This window comes from Colletes gigas, unplaced genomic scaffold, assembly GCF_013123115.1.
Source record: "Colletes gigas isolate AHSC1104 unplaced genomic scaffold, ASM1312311v1 Colletes_gigas_Sc00002, whole genome shotgun sequence".
NCBI classification, from domain to species: Eukaryota; Metazoa; Arthropoda; class Insecta; order Hymenoptera; family Colletidae; genus Colletes; species Colletes gigas.
The window spans coordinates 5,841,403-5,869,185 of record NW_025106631.1 but is presented as its reverse complement, the minus strand read 5'-3'; the positions used below and the strand labels follow the sequence as shown (position 1 = coordinate 5,869,185).

Below are 27,783 nucleotides of genomic sequence, written 5' to 3'. Positions count from 1 at the left end.
CGTCCCAAAGGTTCTTCACTCTGTGTACGTCAGGGAACAACATGAAACCTCCGTTCTGTTTTCTTTATCTTTATTTCTTGCCGGTTCTCGTGGCTCTTTCTCTCGCTACTATCTTCCCCGCATTTCTTTTCCGTTCCCTTCTCTTCCCCCTTTCTCCTTTCCGCGCTCTACGCCAGAAGACCTTCTTGCCGCTGCCGTTGCGAGGCCGATCAATCAATGCGGGATTTTTACGTTGGCAGTACTGACTGAAGGGCCGCCCCTGCCATCTATGGACACTAAAACGTGTTACCAACATCGGAAACAAGAAATAACTAACTGTTGAAAACTATGGAATACCCGCGTCCGCCTCCGGGATCGTAGATCCTCTGACTCGAACTACGGCCTGTCGTCGATGCACGCTGCCACGTCGAAAATAAGCACGTCCGGCGACATCTTTCTCCCAGCGTGTCCAGAGAGCTCTTATTGCCTCGCAGATTTGCGTATTGGAATTTTATTTCAGGGGGGAAGATTTGTCCGCGTGGAACATAAACGAAGACGTTTTCGAAGCAATGAATTCTTCAGAAATCTTCACTGTAACTTAAAATTGTCAGCCACAATTCCACTCGTGTAATCTCAGAATTGTTATGGACAGAGACACAGTGACTGCAAAAATGGTCCCTGCACCACACTTTTTGTACTTCTTCCTCTGAAAATACACCGAATTATACCGTTCAAAGTCCCAATTGTTGCCAGAAGAAACCAAGCCAAGCTCTTTGATTTTATCCACGATTCAACAAATTGTTCTCACAGAAGTAACAGAAGCAAGCTCTGACAGAACATTTATAATAATTTCCAACGATTCTTACACGTTACTGTCCGATGTAGCGTTTGTTTGATCAATTTTTCAATTTTCCGCGCGTGCAGTCAAGTGAGAAAGACTAAAAGTAACCATCTAGTTTAATAATAAACACGGAGCGGTCAGCTCGCCGTCCAAGTGTCGGCCGAGTTTTTCCATATCGGGATCGACTCGTTTTTCCCGTTGTTGCCTTCTGCGATTTGTCTTCAATTTCGTTCTGTTTCATTCGTTTTTGTCCCCTTCCCCAGTCCTGTTTCTATTCGATGCTTCCACGATTTAACGCGAGTCTAAACGAAGACGAACGCTCCGCGGAAGACACTCCGAAGAGAGACGTGGAGGCGAAGGTAGCCGGATGGCCGTCCTGGAAAATATAACGTCGCGTAATAAGACCGCCCCGGTTGATTAAGGATGCCGATCGAAGGGATCGAACGGGCAGCGACCGCTTCTTCGTTGACTTCTTGTACATATTGAAGTTGGTCGCCTAGTTATGCTAACGCGAACAGACCTATCTGCCTCCTCTCAGCGGGACTTGGCACGCGATGCAGCTTCTTACGCGGCTTCTTTTCGATCTTTTGCCTTTATTGCCAAGCTTCCAGGCATGATCGCGACCCGCGGCTGTGTATGCGATAAACTCGCGTACGTTTATGCGACGCGTCACAGCCCCCGTGCTGGTGATCGTGCTCCTCCACGGGACGGATCCGCGTACTTGCATAAATGAATTCGCTTGTCCGATCCAGGGCTGACTTTATACTCCCGTCTTTACATACCGATCTTCGCGAACGGGGGATAATATTCGTCACCCGGTGAACCGGATACTTGCCAAGGTAGAGGAAACGCTAGAAACACGAGATTTTTCATCTTTTTTAACCTTGGAGACTCTCGGAATAGGCAACGTTTAAAAATTTTGATTACTGGGATTTAGAGAATTTCATATGTGATAGGCTGCACGAGTATGACTATTGTTTTTTCTAAATTGATGCAAACTTAGTCGTCTAGAAAATGGGGTGGTGATATGAGACATCATTATTTTTGTGGCAAATAAGTTCTGAAATTGCGTTAAAGGGTTTATGGAAAAGCTTTAATAACATACAAGTCTAAAATATGGAAATACAATTATAGTTCATGCAGTTTTACAATAATTGACAGGGCAAGCATCGAGTCCACAGCTCACCCTTAGTGTTTTCAGAGAACTTCATGTTGCAAAGTATGCAAACTGCTTCATTTGATACTGATTAAAGCTGTACAGACCCACTAGTCTAAACCACTAAATATCTTATATTGCTAGTATCTCTCGATTTTATTTTTTTCTCATTAGATTATAATTAAGGCACGTTGTCCAGAAAAGTATGAGAGACCCATTTAAATGGTCGATTATAAGGCCATTTAATTGGTTGCAATTCGTTTTTGTTTTCAAGGATTTTTCACGAAATATGATGGAGAAAAGGAAAATAAAAAAAAACAAATCTATTCTTTTTCGTGAATTTGAACAAAATCAAATAGTATACGTTTGGCAAATTATTTGGAATTAAATGGTACATCAAGGGGTGAATTGTTTCATTTTTGTGTGACAGTTGACAGTTGTGTTTTTCGATCAATATAATCGACGTTCTATCGTCCATAATAAATCCTGATATCGGTACTCTCTAACCGGATAGAAACCGGGGAACTGGCGGGAGGGGCGGGCAAATATCTTCCGGTAAAGCCGCGACGGTTTCTCAAGGTAATTTGTGAGCTAGTTTCGGGCGGAGTATCGTAATCCACGGTAACGTTATGCGGCGTGAGTCTGGCCCGTAGTAGCCACCGCGCTTGGGAGTCTTATGTTGGGATTACTTGGCTTACCGGATACGCGAGGCCGGAAGCCACGGGGGTGTCTGTCCAAAATACACCCCGGGATTACCCGGTGGTCTCTCTGGAAGGTAGGAACGGTTCCGAAAACTTGCTACATCGAAATGTCTACGCGCGTCGAAGGTACTCCGGTTACCGATAACCAACTCTAATAACACGGTAATACAGGCTTTTCCAATTATAATGCCTTTCAATCGATGATCGATGTTTTAAAAATTAATAATTTTCCTATAACGCGTCACGCAATCGTATTGGGTTGATCGTAAAGTTCGTTTTTATTCCAAATAAGCTCGACTGTATGTTTTAACAGGTGAGAAAATTAAAATTACGGGCTTAAAATATACTTGTAATTACGACGAGAGGTAGAACGATATTTAAGGTTACGAAAACAAAAAAATAACTACAAATAAATGTATCAGAAGGCGTTGAACCAAAAGCTTAAATTGGCTAAAGAATTATACACCTAATTGTTGAGTAGAGGACATCGTTCCCGACGAATTTGCTTTTTATAAAAATGTCTAAAAAGTATTCATAGCGTTTGTTTCTTTTCTTAAACGATTCTTCTTGAATGTCGTGCAAGTTTTATTCTAAAACAATCTCGAACCATAACCTACGAGTAGACTGCAGATATCTATGCATTTATAGGAAATTTAAATTTTCGAAAAACTACAGAAAGCAATTGATATGCAAACATATAAGAGATACTTAAAGTAAGATGGGAATTATTATATTTAGGGGTTGTTGCTTCAACCCTCCAGAAAGTTTACATTTCATTAACATTAGAATGTTCAAAATGACCCATTCGTAATTTCTAATAAAAATTGTCAAAAATCTACTCCACTGGATTTCTGAAAATTTATCACAGTTTTTTAAAAGAGAATGAATTGACAATTATTTCTATCTATTAATAAAAATATGAATTCGCACGAAGATCCACAGTCCATTAATGAGAATATACGAGAAATGTATTGCCAACTTTTGGGAAATAGCAAGCTGATAAAGTCGAACGATTCCAGGTTTCTCCGCGAACGTTTATTTTTCGCGGTCGTTTATAATAATTCCCCGAAGCGGCGTAAAAATAATTAACGCACTACACGTACAAGAATTTGCCTTCCTGCCATGGTCGCGTTGCATAGCGATCTTCTCGGTGAAGTCGGTACTCGACCGTACAAAGTACGGGCTGGGCCCATGCAAAAACAACGGAGATTGTGCATACGTCCCCGGGGGATGCGAGCGGGCCGCTTGCCTCGTCGTCCACCTTAAATGCTCCTTAATATGTAAGTTTTTCTGGGACAGTCCCTTTCTGCGGCGCCCAACTTGTCAGAATTTGAACTCGTTTCCGTATTCGTCGTATTCCATGCACATCCGTCGCAAATGCCTGCGCACAACGTTCTTAACTTAATGGGGCCTTCTTACCGTATCGCGAAAAAACTCGCGGGCTAAATTGAATAAAGAGCAGTATTGTCTTTATATTAACCTAGAAAAACCAACACGAAATTGTTTCCAACTCTGAAGAGGCCATTATTAGTCAGTCTATACGGATATTTACTACTTTTTCCGTTTCCGTTCCCTCAGTTTTTGAGAGAAACGGTTTGATCATGTCGAAATATGTTTGTGAAACTGTTTCCAACTCTAAGGAGGCCATTATTAATTAGTCTGTATGGATATTTACTACTTTTTCTGTTTCCATTCCCTCAATTTTTGAGAGAAACGATTCGATCATGATATGTTCGTAATTGTAATAAAACTCGGTGCTTTCAACTTCGTTTAATAGGATAGCTAATATTTTTCGAGACACTTTATAATTGCTTATTTCCTAGTTCTTGAAAAATCCAGTATTAGTCAAGAAATTTAGATTTTAGAATGAATTGAAGATCACAAAGATATCCAAAAGACACATTTTTCTGTTAATCGAAGATCGAAAAACAAACTCTAAGTAGATTTTTTTAAACATATGCCATTAGTCATGATTTTTTTAAGGATACTGAAAAATATTTAGATCCTTCGAATAAGGAATTGTGATTAGGATAACAATTACCGTTAGCGATAGTAGATAGGCTTCAACTAATTGTTATAAATAAATAAATTTATTGCATTATGAACGTTTGTATTATTTTCATAAAATATACTGACGTTTATCAGACTTGGTGATAACTTACATAGACATTTGTTATTATTTTTGTTATAGGTGTCAGACAGGTGCAGGATATTTACGTGAGGCTCATCGACTCCGCGACGAAACAGGTGAGAAAAGATGCATTATACTTTATTAATAATTGGACATTGTTGCAGTCAACGTTGAATTTATTTCGTTTAAACGATAAGTCGATATTTTATAGTCGAATTAGTTAGAGAATATTCATGTAGATGGACCATTCTTATTTGCAAGAATATTCATGTGCTAACAACAAATCCTATCTCTAAAAGGAAATTATTATTAAAGGAATATCACACTAGAGTCTTTCATAGCGCCAGAAAAATTTTCTTTATAAATAAACAAAAGATGGTACTGCAAGATAATTGCAAAAAAAAGGTTCCTCAACTTTCATTGAATCATCCAAATTTTGTACGGTCAAACTACACGCTCGAAAGTGTTTCGATGAATTTTTCTAAAAGTCTACGTATCCAAAATGCGCGGGAAAACTGTCGAATTTGAAAGACCAAAAGGAGTCATGGATTTTCAAATTTAAAAACGCAGCGTGGGGTCAATCGACATAAATGTTTGAATCAGTTGGTGAACCGTTGTTTTCCGTGGCTCTCGATTGGTGTTTCCGTGCGACGAAACTCCGGCAAAGTAGACGTAGTGACGCGTTCCTACCGCTGTTATCATCTGAGCTACAAGCACTTAATTTTCCGGAGGGTTGATTTCTACCCCTCCGGGAAAGCAACCACCGCCGCGCGTCTGCCCCATCCTGTTATCTGCGCCACGTGGCGAACCCTGCGCACGGTCCGCGAACCACGTGTTGTGACCCTGTACACAGGGTCGTAGATCCTGGTGCAGTGATAGGGCGCAAAGAAGGATCATAACCTTCGAGCAAACGCAAATACGCGGGTCGATCGCGAGCGCGATAAGCCCTTTATGCGTTCGAGGGTGTTATTTCGGATGCGACGACTTTCTACGAACCGCGTTTCGCGCCTACAGCCTGTCACTTTATTATTTACTCGAATCACAAATATCGGATCCACGAATTAATCCTTAACCTTCTTATGGAAATTTTAATACGTATTTCTAAACAGTCAAATTACAAAATAATCTCTGTTAGCATTCATATATTGTGCATTTATTTGTACTAGAGAAATTAAAACGATAGAAACTTAAAATTTTTAACCCTTTGCCATACAATGACGAATTTGACACGTCATAAGTTCTTGATGTGAAATTTCATGATTATAAGGCTACTCACTCGTCATCAAGTCCTCTAAATTAAAATCAACACATTTTTAAACCATTCTTTGCACGAACAAATTTAAACCAAATTAAATAGTATATGTTTGAAAAATTATTTGGAATTAAATCGTATATCAAAGGGTTAATCAAACTTTCTACGAACCACGTTTCGCGCCTACAGGCTGTCGCTTTATTATTTACTCGAATCACAAGTATCAGATCCACGAATTAATCCTTAACCTTCTTATGGAAATTATAATATGTATTTCTAAACAGTCAAAGTACATTTTTGGCCCCAGAATAATCTCCATTAACATTCACATATATTGCGTTTATTTGTACTAGAGAAATTAAAACGATAAAAGCTTGAAGAAACGTATAATGCAATGGAAATAAATAACTGTAAATATTTTACAATTTTTATTAGAAATTGCGAATTATTTTGACTACTTCGTTAGTTCTAGTATTAAGCAACTATCTATTTAAATGATGGTGATGTTGAAAGTACGAATTGGCTAGGTGATGCAGTAACGACTAAAACAATAATTCAAGCCAAGGTCCTAGGAGTAAGCCATTAAGGGTGAACTTTGCAACCTGAAAGAAAAAATGGAGGTCTTCGGAAGGTTTCACCCCATCTTAACTCTTCTTTAATTTTTTATCGCAGTTCCAAAATGTTCTTTGCCTGAAAATTATTTTCTCTACTTTCCTCCACCTTCTTTTACGTATCTTGTAATCGAAATAACTATAAACAAAATCAAAGGTACAATTAAAAAACTTTATTCTTTACTCTTCCTCTCATTTTTCTTAATGGAAACATTATTTTTCTATTTCTATAATTAAAACATGTAAATGTGTAAATATCATAAAATCTACATCAAAATTATACATACTTAAAATTTCAAGTAACATATAACGCATTGAGCTCTAAAAATTGAAAACTACTTTTATACCTATTTTTTGACTGTGTATATCAAGTTTTTACATCCGTCAAACTTGAAAAACAATTTTATTCGTAATGCAATATAGTCAATGATGAAGATCACAAAATCATATGAGAAGCCTCCACAATTGTCATTTCTTTTCATCCATTAAGTAGAGAAAAAGAGAAAATAATAAATATAAAATATCTGAACTACGAAGAGGTTGAAGTGAAGAAGATAATAGTTGAAATTACAAGCAGAGTGTATAATAAATTTTCGAACGTGTAAATTTTTGGTTTTTGATAGGGTCGTGACGAGTAGATAAATTTCGAAATTTTCGTCGTATCATCGTTTCAAGTAATTGTATCTATAGCGGCGGGCAGAGTAGATTTCCCGTTGCAGGGGTATACGTCTATCGCCCCGGAGATATATATGTATTCACTTTCTTGAATTATTTTGTTTCATGTCGCGACCCCGGGACCTAAGTGCCTATAGGTACCTGTACCATTTTAGAAGATTAAATCATCTTGGGGTTGGTCGGTTACGGAGGTAAGAAGAGCAGTAGGGAGAAGAAAGAGACGGTCGAGGACGAGGAGGGTTGGGGAAACAGAGCTGATGTTAGTTTTAGCTGATTAAATTACTAAGCCGCGATGGCCTTGCGACGGCAGAGACCGTTCCTCAATTCGCGATCCATTCCTTTTATTAATCGGTTCCGAGTCGCCGTGAGGTTGAATAACTTTCAAAAAACGAACAACCGATCTGTGCGTTAAATTCCACTCAAAGGGTTATTGATCGTACGTGTAAGGATTAGGTCAGATGCACATTCGATTAACTCTTCTCCTTTCAAGAATATCAGAGCCCAACTCCAAAACGAATTTTGTCAATTTCAAAAAAAGACACGATATAATTTTTATTGAGCATTTCTTTATCTGTAGACGTTGGATAAACACGAAATTATATTTAGAAAGGAAAGAAATTTAGTCGTATTTTACTACCGTAATTATTGCTTTATAGGGGTTGCACTATAAATTAACCCTTTTACTGATAATATTTTCACTTTTATATGAAATTATTATTCCGAAATAAAAATTGTATTTTATGTGTGCATAAACAAAAATATTGGATAAAATCAGAAAAAAGTGAATTTAATTAGCGAAAGGGTGGATTTAATCCGTGAAAGGGAGAATTCGATTTGCAACAAGGTAAACTTAATTTGTAAAAGGGTGAATTTAAATCTGTGAAAAGGTTAATTTGAGTGCAAAACTTGTATAACTATTTTTAGGATTATTTCCACAAATAATTAAAATAATCGATGGTCACGATTTGTTTATGAGAATATTATAATACAGTTGCCAGCTAACTCCAAAGTAAACTTTGTTAATGTGAGAAAGCGATCTATATGTGTTTAATTTAAATAGACCGTCGAGATGGGCGTTGTTCATGTCGTTGAATGTTTTGTTTCTTTCGTCTTTGAGATGCGTTCACACGACGTTACTCGGTTGTTGTTTGGTTGGCATCTCGAGCTGCAACAGCTAACATGCGCTCGTTCATATTTATATATTTCCTGTTGTATTAAATATATTACTTATTTAAGCATATACTGTGTGTTAATTCTGTCAGTTAATTTAAAAATAAAATTTATTTGGCGAACTATTCTATTAATTCTATTCGTTTAATAGGAAATATCAGAAAATGTTCTTTTAAAGCTTTACGACAAAATAAATAATACAATAGAATACTCCCTTAACCTCTTCACGCCCTTGACCACATATGTGGAGGTTTAGTTTTTTTTTTTTTTTTATAATTATAGTTACTGTCAATGATAAATAGACCCAAAAAAAGAAAAAAGAAAATCGTCTCTGAAGAGATTAAGATTAAATTTATTACGAGTGTTTATAAGTTATTCGTTGGGCTGGATTTCGTGTAAAATCGTGAAAAATGCAAGCGCCCGAGTTTAGAACTGGTAGAAACATCGGTAAGAGAATGAAACGGAATCTTGAACGGAGTAAACGCCTCAATAGTTCTCGAGAACAATTGTCCACGAGGAAAAGAAAAGCAGAAGTGATAGATGCCGGGATACCCTTTTCGTCTCTGTGGAGGAATCGTGCCAGTAAAGGGAGTAGAAAGTTGGATGGGGAGGTGGAATCGAAAACGAGAAAGCTGCAATTTATACATCAAAGCCTCGATTGAACGCGTGTCCTCCATTCTGCCAAAGCGAGAGGAAGACATACAGACACAAGAATCGATATATATTTACTCTGTACGTGTATGAAGTTTCACGCAACAACTCGCCCGAAGTGTTTAGCAAATCTGGGTTGACGTGTTCCGGCTGTGTACTTGTATCCTGAAAAATTAACAAACGCTTAGAGGCCGCTGGATTAAAGCTCTAGAAACAAGGGAACAGCGATCGCGCGACGTTCGAATACGTATAAAGATATTTAAAATGCACCAAACTCATAATAATACTAGTTAATTACTTAACAACGTTAGAATTCTATTTTGAATTTTTATATCGCCTCGAAATATTTTTTAATCTAATAATAGAAAGATATAAATAGTGATTGTAAATGTTAGAATACGTTTTTATTATTCAAAGAAAGGAAGTCGTTTAATAATCTTTCTGAGGCTATTTTAAAGGTCGAACCTTCTACTTTCACATTCCCGAATTGAATTTCCTTGGAGATGATTTTACTTTAAAGGACGCTTCGAATTCGAACTAATATTCATTATGTTACTATTTTAATATTTAGTTGTAATAATATACAGAGAAGTAAAGAACATAATAACTATATGGTACGTACTATCAGTGATATTGACTATAATATTAATTATTCCAAGAAAAAATTTGTTTTAGCTTTTAACAGAGCTCTATAAAAAATAGTTATTTTCATTAAAAGCAAATAATTTATTTTGTGATATAGCACATAATTTATTCGATTGGGAATACATTGAGACATTTTCTATATGAAATGTTCATGAAATAATGGTGTTATTTTTCAAATAACTGAAGATTAATTTTAAAATAGTGCCGAGAGGAATTTTCTTAATATCGAATTCGAAAGAATTATATTATAAATTTGTAGAAATTTCGTTGCAAAGAACTGACTACTAAGCCTACGAAAAATAAATTTTTAAGTCGAATATCTGGATCGTGGTTCCCAAATTCGAATTCGAAAACACGACAATGTTCCTTAAAATGTCTCAGATGAAAACCGAACCAAGTAGCCAATTACGAATCTAGAACAATTTTTCATATTAATCTGTTAACTAACTCCGCGAAAATTCGAATCGAAAAACGCGAGGACGTTCTTTGAAACCGAATTAAGTGGCCGATTATATAATAAATCCGCAATAATTTGCTGCACGGAGCCGGGCCGCTAAGCCCACGGCGAAGCTGTCCTATCCCCAAGCTGTTCTTCAATTTCTTCGCTCGGAGCACTCTCGACGAGAAAGTAGGAAGGGGGGAGGGGTGGGGGGCAGAAAAAAAAAAGAACGGAATGTCGAGAACTGGCGTGCGTTTCTCGCTAAAATTTCCAGAAAAATACGAGCAGCTTCCACAGAAAGAAAAGAGTGCCGGGCAGCCATGGCTGAATGGCGCTAACAACGTACGTTGTAAACATTCGAGAACGAACTTCCGGCCGGGAAGAGGGCGGGAGGTAGGCGGGGGAGTCAGAACGCGTTTTTTCGCAGGATTAAAAATGCTAAATGGTAATTAGTTCCGGGGATAAAAAAGCACTTACAGGATGGGAGCAGCAGCGAACCGCGTACTGCCGTTATTCTAAATGAATGAACAACAGGAAATTGTACCTAACCCTTTTAAGCTCCAACTTCTATCCGCCGCTGGAGATGATCAGTCGGAACTTCCTTCTTTTTTTTTTTCTCGCTAAAAACGCAACCTGCGGATATTCAGGAGGTGAATCGGGGAAGGGGTTCCGTGGAACGTCGTACCGATATCACCGTTTCTGCGCGCGATGCCCTAAATCGGCCATCGACGTGTCCTCGTTGTCGCTCGGGACGTCCCACGGTGGGCCAAACCGCGAAACCAATTCGAAAAATATTTAAAACGAAGGTTCTTGCGAGGGAAGTCTCAGAAATTACCATTAGCGATCAAAAAAGAACGTGAGTGTGATTTTTATTGTCGTCAAACCATGTCAATTTCATGATAGTTTTCTCTGGCATCAGTTTTTAAATAACTGAGGGAACCATGGGTCGAAAAAGACTGGAGGAACTTTCTAGGGTTAACAGCTTGATATAACATTCCATAATTATAATAATTTTTTTTTAGCAAGCTTTCAGTGAGCTTCATTTAATTTCTGTTTTAAGTACTTCTGTACTCTGTTTGAATTTTTTAAAAATCCAAGATTCGATTTTTCTATAAAAACAATTTTCAATCAATTTTGTTGTCAAGCTCACTTCTCTACTCTGTTTGAATTTTTTAAAAATCCAAGATTCGATTTTTCTATAAAAACAATTTTCAATCAATTTTGTTATCAAGCTCGCCCTGTACCTCCAAGGTGACTAAATCGCATGTTTTCTTCTTGGAAATCTACAAATATGGAGAGTCTCCCACACGAATTATCGACGAATGAGAATCGAGAGATGACGTAGCATACGTAATCCTTAAACATTGCCAAATCGAATCGGTATCAGCCCCCTGGACGTCGGGCAGACGCGTATAATACTGAAATATGAGTATTTAACTATAGATTAAGGAAATAATAAGTTTAAGATAAGTTAATCCTCGGCAGATAAGGAGAGAAAGAGAGTATGTCGGGTATCCCTACGGCGGTGGACATTCTTTCGAGGGGCGAGGGTAACATTGTGTGCACGTAGTGCGATGGTGTGTACGTCAGACATTGGGGGGTTGCACATCCGAAGGAGGGGGGGATTCCCAGGGGACTTTTCGATTCGATTCGGGATGGAAATCATTACGGCAGATTTGAATGACTATCTTCGAATTTATCTGCGCCCTTCTGTACTTCTTTTTTTCTCTCTTCTTCCTCGTTCCACCGTCATTTTCGTAGACTTGTCGCGAACGACATTACGATTTTATTGCCAAACGCGAAAGTCTCTCCTTTCGATTCTGTTCCCCGTGTTACGCGAGGTTTATTCCGCGATAACGAACGTTAATGTCTGCGGCGAGGCGTAGGGGTAGCTACCCCCCAATAATCGGTCGAGGAAAAATAAAAGTTTCGTTCAATCTTTTCAAATTTATTCTCTGCTCTAAACTAAATAAAATTAATATTTTTTATTTAAGAATACTATTTTAATTAGAAATCACCAAGATGACACAGTAAAATTAGATAAGAATATTCACAATAATCTTTTAATCGTTTTAGACTGAGAAACAAGTAAAATTGAAGAATAGTGTTAACTCCTTGTAATTATACTTTCAAACAAATATAGTTATTCAGATCAGCACAGTTTTGTGTGCACAATTCTTATAAACAAATCTAATATGTTTCAGGTTTAATTAAATTCAAATTGTTACTAAATATTTTAAATATTTTATTTTTATATTCCGTCGCGAAGCAAGTCTAATTAATTTTATTTATATTTCATTTAGAATCCAGTGGAGTTTCTCAACAAACTTTGATTGGATCAATGTGGACATAAGTCACGTTTCTTCCTAAATTTTCATTTCAAAAGTAGTGTGAACATAGGTATATATTGCACCAATAGTAACTTCATAAATTGCAACTCTTATTAGTTACTTTATAACATCGGACAGATAGATCGTACATCCAAGCTGCTACTATACAAAACATGCGGTGATTCAACTATAAACATAACTTGAAACGACAGTATCGAAGAATCGAGTCAGCAAAAGTGTGTTCGAGTTTGTCTGCAGTGGATAGAGACACATTAGGAAAAGATTCGAAAACAGCGGAGTGGGCGTGTTATCGCTATTAATCCTTCGTAAGTAATTCCCGTGGGAATTGAAGGGCAGCGGAGAGGCCCAAACGTTCCTATTGGGACCAAAGGGCGACGGAAGAAAGGCCCCCGAGGGGCTGATGCTGACTGCTGGTATCCCCAGGACGAGTTGTCTGACGTTGTTTCCGACCTCCCTCTGCTTGCTTGAGCCAACTACCCCTTGAGACATTCGACGACGTAACCACATAATATTCAATGGATAAGTACGACCGCGAAAGAGGTGTAACGTGGTAGCGTGTGGGATCCCAAATGTACGACGCCATGTACGAAGCTTCGAAATCTCGAAAGTATCCTCCCCCCACGTACAGCAAACGACTTCCAGTCGAGCAGAATTGTCGGAAAATTGGGGATACAGAACTGTTTTTGATCGAAATGTAGAAAAGCGTATTCGAGTATTAGATTAATAACATAATTGGTAATTTTATTGTAGAGTGCTTCTCATTTTGTTGGTTTGTAATCTTCTCTGGAACGAGGGGTAAAATAATCGAGACACTTTTCTGTGGTTATAAGGAAATAATTTAAAATGTAGGAATAAGATTTACTCGACGAAATTTCCACAGTTTTTCCATTATTTTTAACGAATTTTAAACGCACGTTTCACGTTGAAACTATACCAGCGAGTAAATTTTAATGGAGTGTACGGAGCTCTGTTGACTAGCTGTACGTACTCGCGTACATTATCAAATAAGCATTGTCGATTCCAACGACACCGAAGACAAACAGGAACACGGCGTTTCGCAAGAATGAACGTAGTAAAAAGTAATTGCTCGAAATTGTTCGTAAATGCGACAGGTACGCAAAATCAACACATGTCGTACCAGTGGTAATGGTCGCCGAGCAAATAATATCGCATGCCGTATCATAAGCTTTGCATAACCTACCCGATGATCGTTACGTGTATAAACAACAATTATTATACCACGGGTGTCGTGTACATACAGCCTCAAATTACACAAACAATGTCACCAATTTCAAACAAGCCCATTCGTTTCTTCGAAAACTGTAATACTATTCTATAACCATTAAATTAGAATTTTAATATTATTTTTACTAAGATTAAAAACGTGTCTTTTGAATTATATTATTTTTAAAATTTTAAAAGGAAACTTTTGATGATGTCAGACACCATTGGTAGAAATAATGTTAAATATAATCATGAGCAGGAAAAAATGTACAAGGTCTTTTTAAATACTTGTTATTTCATTTGAAATTTTCTCCAGGGTTAAATATTAAAAATAAAATAGTGATTTGAAATTATTTTATGAAAATGATGGCGTACGGTGTGGAGAAAGAATCCGCTTGTAAGACGAGCGAAGCTCCTATCTTAGAAGCGGGGTTAATGCGTACAAGGCAGACACTTATGTTAATTATTCTCGGTACAAATAAGATCGCGTGTTGCTCAACTATTAGAGGCCGTAATGGTCAAAGGGCACGTAACGTTTTATGTCTCCTTTCGCTTTCCCGTTACCAGGAATATGTACTCTTCTCCCCCCTCCCGCTCCCTTCTTTCTTCGTGTTTATTCTTGCCCCTCTATATTCTAGGGTTGAAGTTTTTTACTTTGACGGGGGATGCTTCCCTGATTTACCTACCACCGCGTATACAGTCATCGCGGTTCGTTTACGTTGCAATTCGGTTATTTCGTTCGTATAAATATTTGATGCCGCTCTGGAAGTCGCACCTAACTGCCGAGGCGAAATGTATTTCATACCGTTACCACCGTTCTGCGCTATTCAGCTGCTCTTGCACCCCGAGTACCAACGTCAACCCGACGAATTCCCTGGGACACTGTATTTCAAAGTATTTACATTTTATCGCTTCTTCGTAAACTCTGGGCAATTTTGATCGTTACCCGCGACACGGAATTAAAAGAAACCCGCCTATAAATTACGCAACCTATACCATTGATACGATCAAAATGTTCGAACGGTGAAATTACTTTTACATAAATCCGCCATAGTCTTGTTTAATCACATGTACCATTCTATAACCAAAATCTTATCAAAAACAGTTGTTTGTTTTCATTTTCTATTTGTTAGCCGACATTTTTATACAATTCAATATGGACTTAATTTGATAAAAATGTCGACTAACAAATAAAAAATGAAAAGAAACAACTGTTTCTGATAAGATTTCAGTTATAGAATCTTATATGTACATCGACTAAATTTTATGCCACAATACCACTTATTTTAACGAATACACAGCAGTTTGCAATAAATTCTATTATAAATAGTTTCATGTTACAAACAAAAATTTGTCAGCTTCGGTCAATCGTAATTAGGCACATTTTCAATTGCCATCGAAAAGAAGTTCGCGAGTTTTGAATAAAAATGTATAGACACTATAATGGTAGTTGTACGCATAAAAAGATGTGGTCACAATGTTCCATGTTTTAAAAAAATAGAACAAAGAGGTTTAAGAAATGATCTGGAGCTCGTGTTTATTTGTTGTTCACTCGTTTAAGGGTTTTCTCTTGCCAAGATCAAAGGCTATCCGCCCACACTTTATTATTCCAAGACTAATCCGTATCTTGTACCCCAACTGTAAGTGAATGAGTGCAGGGTAACAGCGCGTTGTCATTAAATAAAAATCAATCAGGAGGCTGTGAAGGAGGCTTAACGGATTTGCTTAGGCCGCCCATGGTTTGCTGATCCTACGGGGGACTTGCCGACCTGCATGTGTACGGTTCTTTCGATACCCTCGCGTGTTTTCCACCATTTTCTAAATTATCGAACACAGCAAACAACAAAATGTATCAAACGTGATTCGTCACGATCAAACTTTACATCGAATCTGATTCTATTATTACCTGTATAACGATGCTTGACAAAATTATTTTAAAATTAACGAATCGTTTAATAACTAATGAAGTTACTTTGAAATTAATAAATCGATGTGACTGTAATTTTATTTTCTGTTTTAGGCTATCATGTACGAGGGACAAGATAAGAATCCTGAGATGTGCAGAGTCCTCTTGACTCATGAGGTGATGTGCAGGTGAGTTTCTGCGATAACTATTGGAAGAAACAATCACTTTCGCGAGCATTCGCGTCTGCAAAAATTTGTTTTCAAACAATCATAACGATCTGTCAGATTTATTTTTGTGATCTCGCCCAGATTTATTTTCATCGACGTCTCAACTTGAGAATTAATATTTTTAGTTTCTTAGAGAATGCCACCGGTTTATGGTAACGTAAATGTGTCAGAGAAGACAATAGTAGTTTTGAAACATGAACTCAAGCCAACTGAAATTGTCCACGAGATCAAAGCTTTCTTTGAAATAATTGTAAAATTCAAGAATCCATCTAAACTTGCTTTTCCTTTCCTTTCATACTGAAATGCCACCCATTAAAGTAGACAATACCATAGTAAAAGTATAAATAATTCCCTGGAACGATCCAAGTATTGGAACAATAGCCACACATAGGTTAACAGTAACAAATGCACCTTGAAATTGTAATTTTGGTGCATGCAAATATGTATGCAAGGAACGGAGAGTATCTGCTCGCTATGCAAGCAACTACCCTTACGGTGGCGAACCATAAACGCGGGGGTACAGTCATTCTTCGGGGGTGGCTGACTCATTGACCCATGGGATTTCGGGCTGACTACTCTCCGCCCCCGAACTTGCGAAGTCTCAAGGGTTCTAGTAGTTTTTAGACGGTCTCGAAAGTTCTGACCCTCCTGGACCCATCAATCGAATCGGGTCTGACAAAGCTTATGCTTTCCGCGAACGAACTGTTCGAAAATTATGCGTACCCATCACTGACTCGTTTCTGTTCCAGTCGGTGTTGCGATAAAAAAAGCTGCGGAAACCGAAACGAAACGCCAAGCGACCCTGTGATCATCGACCGGTGAGTAACACTTCTCAACTTCTTCCGTAACGTCTCTTTCTACTCGTCTCTATTATATAACCAATCAGACGCCATCTTACGAATTTTTAAATAATACAAAATGCTCGTGAATAACCAAACTTGAAATATAAATTTAGAGCTTCGAAACAGTAAGACTTTTTCTTTGAAAAGTGATCTTCCAGTATAGCGACATGTGTTTGCGTTTGCACTGCAAGCAAAACCACCATTCGTGCCAAACAATTGTTAATTCGTCGAATAATTTTGTAAAATAAACCGTTCGCCATGCGTCTATGTGCGTATTCTATACCATTCTATACTAAGAATAAATAACAGAGAAATGTATCGTTTTATTCGAAAAATCTCCGATACTTTTTCATTTGCACGGTAAACAAAAGTCGTTCGAATATGCTGCCATGGTATATTTAAATGTAAGAACGTAGTACAATTTACGAACATATAATTTCAATCAACCATTCGATATTTCATCTTTGTAAAATAAATTGTTTCTTGTACAAAGGGTTTTAAGAACCAGTAGCTGTAATAATTACTTTTGCTCGTTCGTTGTACTTGAATCGATGTTTGCGTGGAATCAAAGTACCAAGATGGACGCCAGTGCCCGATAGAAAGATCTTTTACGAGGGAATAGAATCGTCCTTGTCAAAGGTGGGTGTATGGTGTCGTATTATTCGTTCAACGTCAGGAAACGAACGCGTATCGTTGAATATGAAATTTCATAGAAACATCAACGGGTATGATACTCGGTTTACCGCCCTCGGTATCATCGTTGGCAACGATCTGCGAAATAAGGGCCCAGATAACTCGTTCTTGAAGATACCCAACGACGAGATAGCGTCGCGTACCGTCAGAACTAGAAACCCAGGATATTTAGGCTTGCAAAATACATTTCCTACGAGGTGTGGCGAGGCTGCTAGGTAGCAGAACACTCGAATACTCAGGCGTACTTATACCTCCTCCACCTACATAGTGCTGCTTGTCTTTGGAAATACAGACACACACACTCGTTCTCTCACACACTCTCTCTCTCTCTCGCTTGCTCTCACACGCAAACACACACACACGCAAACTGACTAACACGGGAGTGGTAGGGTGAGCCTGATATCTGAATAGTCTATAGAGTGTCCTGAGATAGGAACGGTAGGAAGGAAGAGGTTTCCCGCGGGACACAGGCCGAGATAGTCTTCAGGAGGACATCTTGTGCTCAGGGGTGCTCAACCTCCGGTTTTCAATACAACGGGCGTCTCGGAGCTTTCATCCCCATCCACGGGATATGTGTTATACGCAGGAGACAGGCAAAGCCTACAAGGCTTGCACATAACTATTTTTCTGCGCCCTGCAGTCTTTTCCGTATCCCTGCCACACAGGATTTAAGTGCAATGTCCTGCCATAGGTGTTATTTATATAGGGTTTTTCCAATAACACCGATAGAACTTTGAATCGAAATAAAACGGAAACTACGGGAGATAATCTTCTGCTCGGTGTTTCACTTTTAAGGTACGCTCGGTTATACCATGGATATGTGAAAATTTAAATGACCACCGCGATCGCATTCGGTTGAATCGGGCCAAATATTTCGCCAATAACACGATCTTTGTTTGGAGATCGTCGACAGTTTGTGGTTTGTTGGAATTAACGAGAGACTTAGTGTCATCGTTTCTTTGTCAATAGAAAAAGGAATTCCATTGTAGTTTTGCATTTGTATCGGTAAAACAGCGTTAAAAATCTGTAATTGGCCTCTGTAGTTACTAAATATATAAGGGAATGCGATGTTTCGAACGATTTTATATTAACGAAAATTGAGACGCAACACTGTTCGAAGTATTGAATTTTAAACAACAAAGATACACACGTTACATTGTCGAGATTTTATTTACGTAAGAATTTGTTATTAGCTGTTTCCTTGTTTCACTGATGATATTAACAATGATTTGTGTTTTAATCAAGCTTATACGGTTGTGTTACGGCGTTAGTCGTAATAAATTTACGTCAGAAACCTATCCGGCGAGGCATTAGAAAAATTAATTTCGAAATTGTTGGTTCGGCATATGGCATGCACGCAGCAAAGTAACATCGTATAAACAGTGATATAATGTAAATGCAGCCACGTTGCGGTCGCGTGTCACATCGACCGCCACCCTAGACTACGTCTCTGAGCTTAGTTTGTGGTAGATCGTGCCGGACGTAAAGTAAATGAACGATCCATAGGATTAGAAGATTGACTTAGCATGCAGATTATGTTTATCAAGCATTTGCACTAATAATACTCGCGACAGTTCCTCGAACCTATGTTTAACAGAATTAAAATTCTCAATTAAATTCATATTACCACGAAACTATAGTAAAAATCAACGATTGGCCAACGACACGTTTCTGGGAAACTAAATGCGCAAATATTGCTAAATTTAAACGTTCATCGAGCATACAAGTCGCTTCAAATAATAAAATAATAACCTGAGTAAAGTATATATATAGTACAGAGAAATAAATCAACGAATTACGAGAATTACGAATAATTTTGTTTATAATAAGATTATCGAGTCCTTTCTGAATTGGCTCTTTGAAAGAAAGATTTATTCAGTACTCTTTTAAATTACTTATAAAAGTGATCAGGCATCCGCCATATTAATGAAACTCGTAAATATTTCTTTCCCTTTAATAAATAAAATTTAGATGTTTTTAAGATCAAATATTTTAGGTGGAAATAATTTATTCTAAATTTTCATAAATTTCAAATTTCTCGATACGTTGCCTCAGATATTTAGCAATTTTCTGGAGATATTTTTCGCCTGTTAAAACGCTGCCATTGGTCTATTTCGAATCGTTAAATGAAAATATATTACGAAACACTGGCAGTGCATTCCGATCAGTTTTTTTTTTAAATTGGTCGTTTGGGAGTCAGAGAATTTTTAACGCTTTTTTACTTTGGCGGCCATTAAAATTAGCCTCGGTTCCGCGGGAGATCGACGCTCGTGTAGCTTGTTGGAATATATGTATGTATACATCGGCGGGCTAATAGATTTTCGGTCTCGAACAAAACCGCAATGCAGAGCGCGAGGGCCCGTTCGAGAGAATGAACGAAGGGTATCAATGCCACTTTGATTGAGACGGTCCCGGTCGATTGTGACATGCTCACTCAACTGTGCAGAAAGTACAACGCAGCCCCCATCAATCGTGTTTATCTGACTAAAAAAAAAAAGAACAAAAAAACAAAGGCGGATTCTATACCTAAGCGTGGCCATTTTTTCACCCTATCACTTTCCCTCAACGAACGTCGAAGGAAACAGTCCGACAGCGGCCAGCAAAGACATTACTGCAATTAAAATCGGACCATTTAAGCCATTTTAAGAAAACCAATTCCAATATTTTCGTTTGGACATTCGATGACAAATAATAGGATATTAAAGACTGAATCTTTTAAAAATTGGTACCATTTTTTCACGAATTATATAAAGTCATTGAAAAGTCGTATTATTTGATCGTTTCTTTACTGATTTATGACGATATTCTACGACATATTGTTTTGAGAATAGAAGAATTCTTTTGTTCATTGACCGATACTCCTTTTCATTTATTTTCACATAAATTCGTTTTCATTAGACTCATTTAGTAGTTTTTGATGCTTAGATAGATTTTTTAAATTTCCATTTACCATTTACCAATATAATGGCTCCATATTGTTTGTAGAATTACAAGAACGAATAATGAAGAATATCAAAGAGTTTTGGAATTTTATCCATCACAGTACCAATAAATCCTATGGAAAATGTATGAGGAATAAACGTTAGGTGAATTTATCGAAACAATACAAAATATTTTACAACAAGAAGTTTATAACAATCGTTGAGATGCTTTACAGAACGAAGTTTTATTTGTTATTCGAAATGATTTTTGCCTAACACTGGCAAACAGCATTTTTCTTGAAAAGGGTAACAATTCATTGTTTACATAAATATTTTCTAGCCATAACAATGAACAAGTCAAAAATGAAGCAAACCTATAACATTGGCCAACAGTGTATATTACACTCTTCAAACGTTTGTGTAAGAAACGTTTCCAGTGCTCTTTCTCCAACTTGACATTAAAAATGTATTGTCTCGTAGTTTGGTTGTTGGACCGATTGATCGATAGCGTCGCATTGATCAGCAACATGGAGACGCACCGCGAGAATAGTCCTAGAGAAGCCGGTATTAGACTCGGAAACCAATTAACATGCATAATTAAAATGGCATTGTCGTGGCCGTGCAACGCCAGGGGCTCGCTCTTCCGTCGACTGACGAATCTCCCGGGACAAACGCCGTTCCATAATTACGAAAATCCTCTCCCCCCCGTCCACGGCCAGTTCCTCGATCCACCGTGTCCTTCCTTCCCGTATCACTCTTTCTCCAATTGCTGTCGCTGCGCTCGTAACCCTCTCGAAAACGCGACGCGGGGAAAAAAATCGGGCATCGGGTCGTCCCGACGCGTAGCAGAGCCGATAAAAGCAGTTCCGGCCATTCGTCGTCGAGCCGATTGGTTAACTATATTTTGCCCGGTGGTCGAGCCCTTAATTTCGGTACATCGATCATAGCCCTCGACCATGGCACTCCCGGCCCGCTGGTGCAACCGTGTCCTCTCCGTTCGTTCGAGTTTGCGACCCTCAACGCGACCGACGCGCCTATCTGCTGTGCCCTTCGTCAATTTGACGGATTCCATTTCGGTCGTCGCGCGACGACGATCGTTTCGTTTCCCTGGACGTATGGCCTCTTCGAGGGGACGACGCGACCGAATTTTTCACGGGGAAAATGGCGCCGCGGGCCGATTAATACCACGATCAACGCTCCCTCGATCACCCGAAACGGACCATTTATTTATTTCCGGGGCACCGTTTGAAAAGTCAATCGGCCGCGGGGATAATTTGTTTGGGAAACGTGAAGTTGCAAAGATATCAAAGATATTACGCGCCACGTCGTCTTAGGACACCTCAATTCTCGCGAAATCATTCGTTACTAGGGACGTAGATGAATTGTTTTATAATAATATTAGGTCGTGCCATAAGTTCGATATTCTGTAATTGACGAGGATAAGATCAGTAATTCGTAGAAATTTGGAATCCACCCTTGTTTACGGAACGAAATTTTCTTGATCGTGCTTAAGCCTGATTGGGTACCTACAAAAAGGTATTAGACAACTTTTCTATAGGGCGTCTAGAAAATTACTAAAAATTAAAAACGTATGTTTAAGAGAAATCGACAGGGGGTAGGTGTTGAATTTTTTCGGTGAGAAAAAAAATTTCAAATCGTTCTGGAAAAATTATTTTCGGTTCTGGGGGTCAATTTCAATCATTTTTGGTGAACACATATACCCCCGAAATCCTACGCACTTTTGAGAAAAAAATTCTTTACCGAAGATATGCGTGACCAGAAAGTTTGACGTTTTATTAAAATATTATGCAACGCTGTTCTTCAATACATTGACATTTCCAAATTATTATACTGCATTGAAAAGTCTGCAGATGGTTATAAAAAGTTAATTTCTCATCTCCAGTTATTAAACAAAAAGGAAAAGATGTTTAGATTCTACCAATTTACAAACTCGATCCTCTTCGATTTAAGAATCGAATCTAATCTTTCTAGAGTTAAAAGAGCGAAAGATCCCTAGTTTAATGCCCGGAAAAAAATGGAACTCGAAGAAGGATAGGGTTGTCATTTTCCGTAGATCGAAATGGCTCGTTCGAAACGTCACTTCGAGGTCTTGCAGAGAATTTGAAGTTAGAGGGGATGACGCAATATAAAAAAAAGTTTTAATCCCTCGTCGATGTTGATATTGTGGTTTTCAATGACACGTCTATCATCCACATAAATACCGACTCGCGATATTCCCTTCGTCGAGTCCAAACGCGTAACAATCAATGGTTACCTTAATTGATTGCGATTGGTGAAGGATGCTCGGACGATTTGGTCGACGTCACAATGACACACGGATTGTCAATCAGTCGCGCTTGTGGCGTTAATGCATGCAAATTTGGCCGAATCGCGCTACGTTGTCTCGTACCCTTGCTGCGAATCTCCATCAGTATGGATTCGATATCAAGGGCGGTCAGAGTATTTCTGGTTCGACATTATTGCGGAATGTTGGAAATTCTTTTGACATTTCGAACGATGCGCGTGTTTACCGGCGCCTCTGTATTCGTAGTTTCAATTTTTCGCTGCGTTATTTATGAATGTTATTTTCACGAAAAGTGCACAATCCGTTCGATATTTCATTTCTCGATCTTAATACTTCCATTCATTAACTGTAGTGTTTTCATTCATTCCACGCAGAGAGGGGGTCATTGCAATGTTTCTTTAAATTACATGGAAGTCCAGTAAAATAATAGAACACCTTTTAATGCGTTTTTTCTGAAAATTATATTTTCTAATTGATACCTAAAAATCACTATTACAGCCCCGTGTGATAAGAAGTATTAAAACGCTGATAATTAAACTTCAAAGCGTTACAATTTTTGAAATCAGGAATATTTTTTCATTTTACTCATTTTATCATTTTCATTTTCAAAATGGCTGAAACCATGAAACCCATAAAACGACGTTTCTTTTTCTTCATTGTATTTTAGAAATATTTTGCTCTGAAACAATTTCTACATATTTTATAAATGTTAACAAACATCTGTGAGAAATTTCGACAAGTTTTATAGTCCTTTGCCAAAAGGTTATCAAAGAAATCCCAGAAATAGACGTTCTAAGATATTGGATTAAAAATGAAATTAACGAGAATGATGACGGAAGTGGACGGAACGTATCAGAAGTAAAAAACTAGAAACGTTTTGACGTCTTGTTGAAAGCTGATCAGGTGAAAGTACGATCGGCGACACATGTTAAACTTCGCTGTATTAATCCTGTTCGTTCTAACGAGTATGCGCGGCGCGTGTCGCGGGCCGGCACGCTGGATGAAAATAATGAAAACTATCGAGCATGATAAGGGCGATAATGACGAGTCTCGGCTGGCTACTCGCAGATGACACACATCGATAACGAAAACTTATTAAGCGAACGACGTACAGGACGCATACTGAAATGGGCTTGCCATTCATTGGTCGAATCAAACGATCCAGTGGGAAATCTCTTTCACCCACTATCCTTGGTTGGTAACGCCCATTGGTTCTTTTTTTTTTCATCGTGCACGTATGTCCGTTGGTCGTACTAATTAAGACGCGAATAAGTACACGATTCTATTAGTAGATTTGTTCGCCAGCTCGTTTACCGAACGGAGGCGGTTCGAAAGCTGGCCGATGAAAACCGAACGGGACGAATATATTGGTTTGGTCAAAAAAGTAATTGTAGAAGGAATTAGACCGTAAAAAAAAAATTGCAACAACTTCGAAGAAACATTTGAAAAAATGCCTGAACCCTTAGGAGATATTATTCAATAATAAGGATGTTGTACAACATTTTTAATTTCCACGGTGTTCGAATATTAATTTGACATTGAAATCAATACAGTCTTTTGATTTTCTGTTGGAAGGTATTGCAAGAATTTATTTTATTGTACCTCGTACCAGCCATATCATCTGTTAATATTATTTATAATTATTTCCAAAGAGATATTGTATTCCATGATTTTTACGAAGATTCCTCGGTTTAAACAAATTTTACCATAACAAAAATTTGAGTAACATTTCATTCAGAATTCTCTGATAGCATGATTATAATAAGTAGACTGCGGATCTTTATGTAAATTAATATTTTTATTAATAGATTCAATGAAATGTAAGCTTTGTCGAGGGTTGTCTCAACCCCTAAATATAATAATTCGTATCTTACGTATTTCTTATATATTTGTATATTAAGTGCATTATTTTGGGATCCTGTTTGGTTCATTCTAAACAATTCTAAACAACTTATTGTATATTATAACGTTCATAGGTATTTTTACACGTGTTCCCTCACAACGCCATTACACACTACTAGGGATTCCCCCTCGTATCTCCGTTCCAACGTTAACAACTACAATCAGTAAAAATAACTACATAAATCACGTAGTTTTTTGAAAGTTAAACTCTCCCATAAATATATAAAGATTATCTAATAACAAGTGATTATCATGATAAGTAAAATTGCACTGTTTTACACCACGATCGATTCTGGGAGCACTATTTTCCGACGCGACTATTAAAGAAATCAAAACATACTCGGTGGTAGTACACGTATTGGTACACGAAGCATATGGGACCCCATTGCTGGGGGTATCACACCCTCCTTTCTGGGGTATACCCCTAAAATAAATGGTCGAGAGAGCGCGTGCTCGGTCCTGTACAGAAACAAAAACGGCCGTTCGCTCGAGCGGGAAATCGCCGTATAAATAACGCTGTATTTGCGCGGCTAATTATTTTTTGGCTTCGCTGGTCAGAAAATTGAAACTGATAAGCACGATCGAACTTACACAGAACCATACGCGAGCACAATAGTACACGAGAAAATATATCAATAGAGTGTCACGAAATTTTATTCAAACCGAACGTGATTTTCAAGAGAAGTCTGCACAAATACTTTATTTAAACTTCCTTTGAACTTGAACTTTCTTCCAGTGATGCGTTTTTATAGAATAGCTTAAAACTTCGTATTTTTCGATGTTCGTGAATTTCAACTAAAAGAGACATCGAGATTTATTACTGTCCAGTATCGTCGTTTCAAAACACATAAAGATTTGTATTAATATTTTTCAATGTGACGTACTTAACGAAAATAAATATTTAACAACGTTTAAGTGATCGAGCAAAGAAATAAAATGAATTCGTCGGGGATAAATTAAACATATTTCATACCTCGTCCCGTTCCCGGCGAAATTGAGGAATTCTGAGGGATTTTTGGAACGATCGTCGGGGAACAAAAGGAATCGCAGATATTTGAGAGCCAACAATGGCTCGGTTCCCTCGTAAATTCGCCCAATTAGCCGAATCACCAAAAAATTTGCGGAATATACCTACTCGATGCCGGCAGATATGCGGGGGTCCTTTTGACGAGTCCGAAGAGGAGAAAGGCGCCTAAAACACTCGCTTCACTTGCGAAATACGACTGGAATCTATATTGGATATTATCGATATCTCGATCTATTCAGTCTGCTAATGGAAAACTTATGCTAAGTTAACCCCTGTCGATACATTATGTATCAGCGGAATCGGTTCTGGAATTGCTCGAGCAAACCATTTGGTGCGTTTTTTGGCACTACTCTCTGACAGAAACAAACATTTGCACCCTGTGCTTTCCAGGGGCGACGATAACTTTCGCCATTTGCAACGGTAGCGTTCACGTCGTCATTAATCATTCGCTAAACGAAGCTCGTTCGTTCTCGTGTACCGAGAAAGGATTGCGTTTTTTTTTAAATAATAATGAGCTTAAAACACACGAGCAAACGATTCAACGAATGAATATTTTTGTACCGTTGCTTTGACCCTTTAAACTTTGCGATATCTAATAAGTATACGCTTAAAAGAGAACCAAATTGTGTATTTTGTATGAAAAAATTTTAATCTCATGTTTTCTGAAATGGAGTACGAGTATAAGAGGGATGATATCTTACAAAGAAACTTTTCTGTTATATGACGACTCCTGACTCGTTTTCTTTAAATAACAAATTAAAGTATCGTTTCGTTCTGGTCAGATCTTAAAATGATTCCTGAGCAAATTTTAGGATAAAAATTCCTGTTCCAGAGACTAGAAATTTTCTGTCGTATTACGAATGCTGGCTGGCTCTATTTGAATAACGATATAAGGGTATCGATGTCGTCCGAATCGGGTACATCGAGAAAACTCACGACATTTGAAAAGTCCTTGCTCAAGTGGACGTTGATTGTCCCGCCGTCTGTACGAAAAGTGGTGAGCATATCGAGCGCTGTGACTACAGAAGAGCCTATATAGACAGATACCAAAACGTACCCAGGAGTGTCGTAGAGCCACGGAATCTTAGTCGTACTTGAGACTTCGGCTCGATTCCCTTACGGTTATTCTACCTACCGAGAATTACCCCGATACGCTATCCTTATTTTCGAAGAATATCTTAACAGCTTCCCACACAGTGCTTGTTTCTTATTCCATTCCTACTTCGTCGAAGCAAAGGGTAGAAAGAGGGAGCTCCTTCCTCGACCACCCCCCCCTTTCCATAGTCTGAGCTTTTCTTCCCAGTCCGCCTTTTCGGCTCGTCTCTTTCTCTCCCTTAAAAAGAAAAAACCAATAGGGAGAACCGATCAGCTTAATGCATATTGATGCGCGCCGGGCTAAGTGAGTGAAAAATCGCCATCGATCTACCTTCCTGGAAACTGGAGGCATTCTCTTTTTCTTGTCGTCACTCGCCAGTTTTCTTCCACGGTCCTAGCCAAAGCCAATGGCGTTTCGAGATTTCCTCTCTGACCCTCGTCTATAATAAATATAATAAGCACACTCGCGATTTCAAACAATTTTACACGCAAATTATCCATCATGGATCCTCCTTTTACACAATTTCTAATTCCCTCAAATATGGAGACCCGTACGATGAAATTTCATTGCAAATTATCGATCCAGTTTTGCACGAAGAATTTTTTATTATTATTTTTATTATATTTCCTTTTTATTGTACCACTATTTTCGACGATGAACGAGAGTCTGTATTGACGAACCCTCTTTTTACACAATTTTAAAGTTAAGCATCTTCAAATTTTAAAAATAAATTCCCTCAAATATGGAGACTCGTACGAAGAAATTTCATTACAAATTTTCGATCCAGTTATGCACGAAGAATTTTTTATTATTATTTTTATTGTACCACTATTTTCGATGATGAACAAGATTCTGTATTGACAAACCCTCTTTTTACGCAATTTTAAAGTTAAGTATCTTCAAATTTTCAAAATAAATTCCCTCAAATATGAAGACCTGTACAAAGAAATTTTATTGCAAATTTTCGATACAGTTTTGCACGAAGGATTTTTTATTATATTTCCTTTTTATTGTACCACTGTTTCCAACGATGAACAA

The 27,783-nt window shown here is 38.0% G+C and overlaps 1 protein-coding gene across 2 annotated transcripts in view; it reads left to right on the top strand.

Moving 5' to 3' along the window:
- The window catches only part of LOC122402003 (transcription factor collier), a 118,828-nt gene that overhangs the window by 25,179 nt on the left and 65,866 nt on the right, over positions 1-27,783 (top strand). For both annotated transcript variants that reach the window (XM_043404503.1, XM_043404495.1), the window contains exons 4-6: positions 4,869-4,924; positions 15,847-15,920; positions 16,709-16,777. In XM_043404503.1, the coding sequence (XP_043260438.1) occupies positions 4,869-4,924; positions 15,847-15,920; positions 16,709-16,777 (199 nt within the window). The remainder of the gene's footprint in view (positions 1-4,868; positions 4,925-15,846; positions 15,921-16,708; positions 16,778-27,783) is intronic.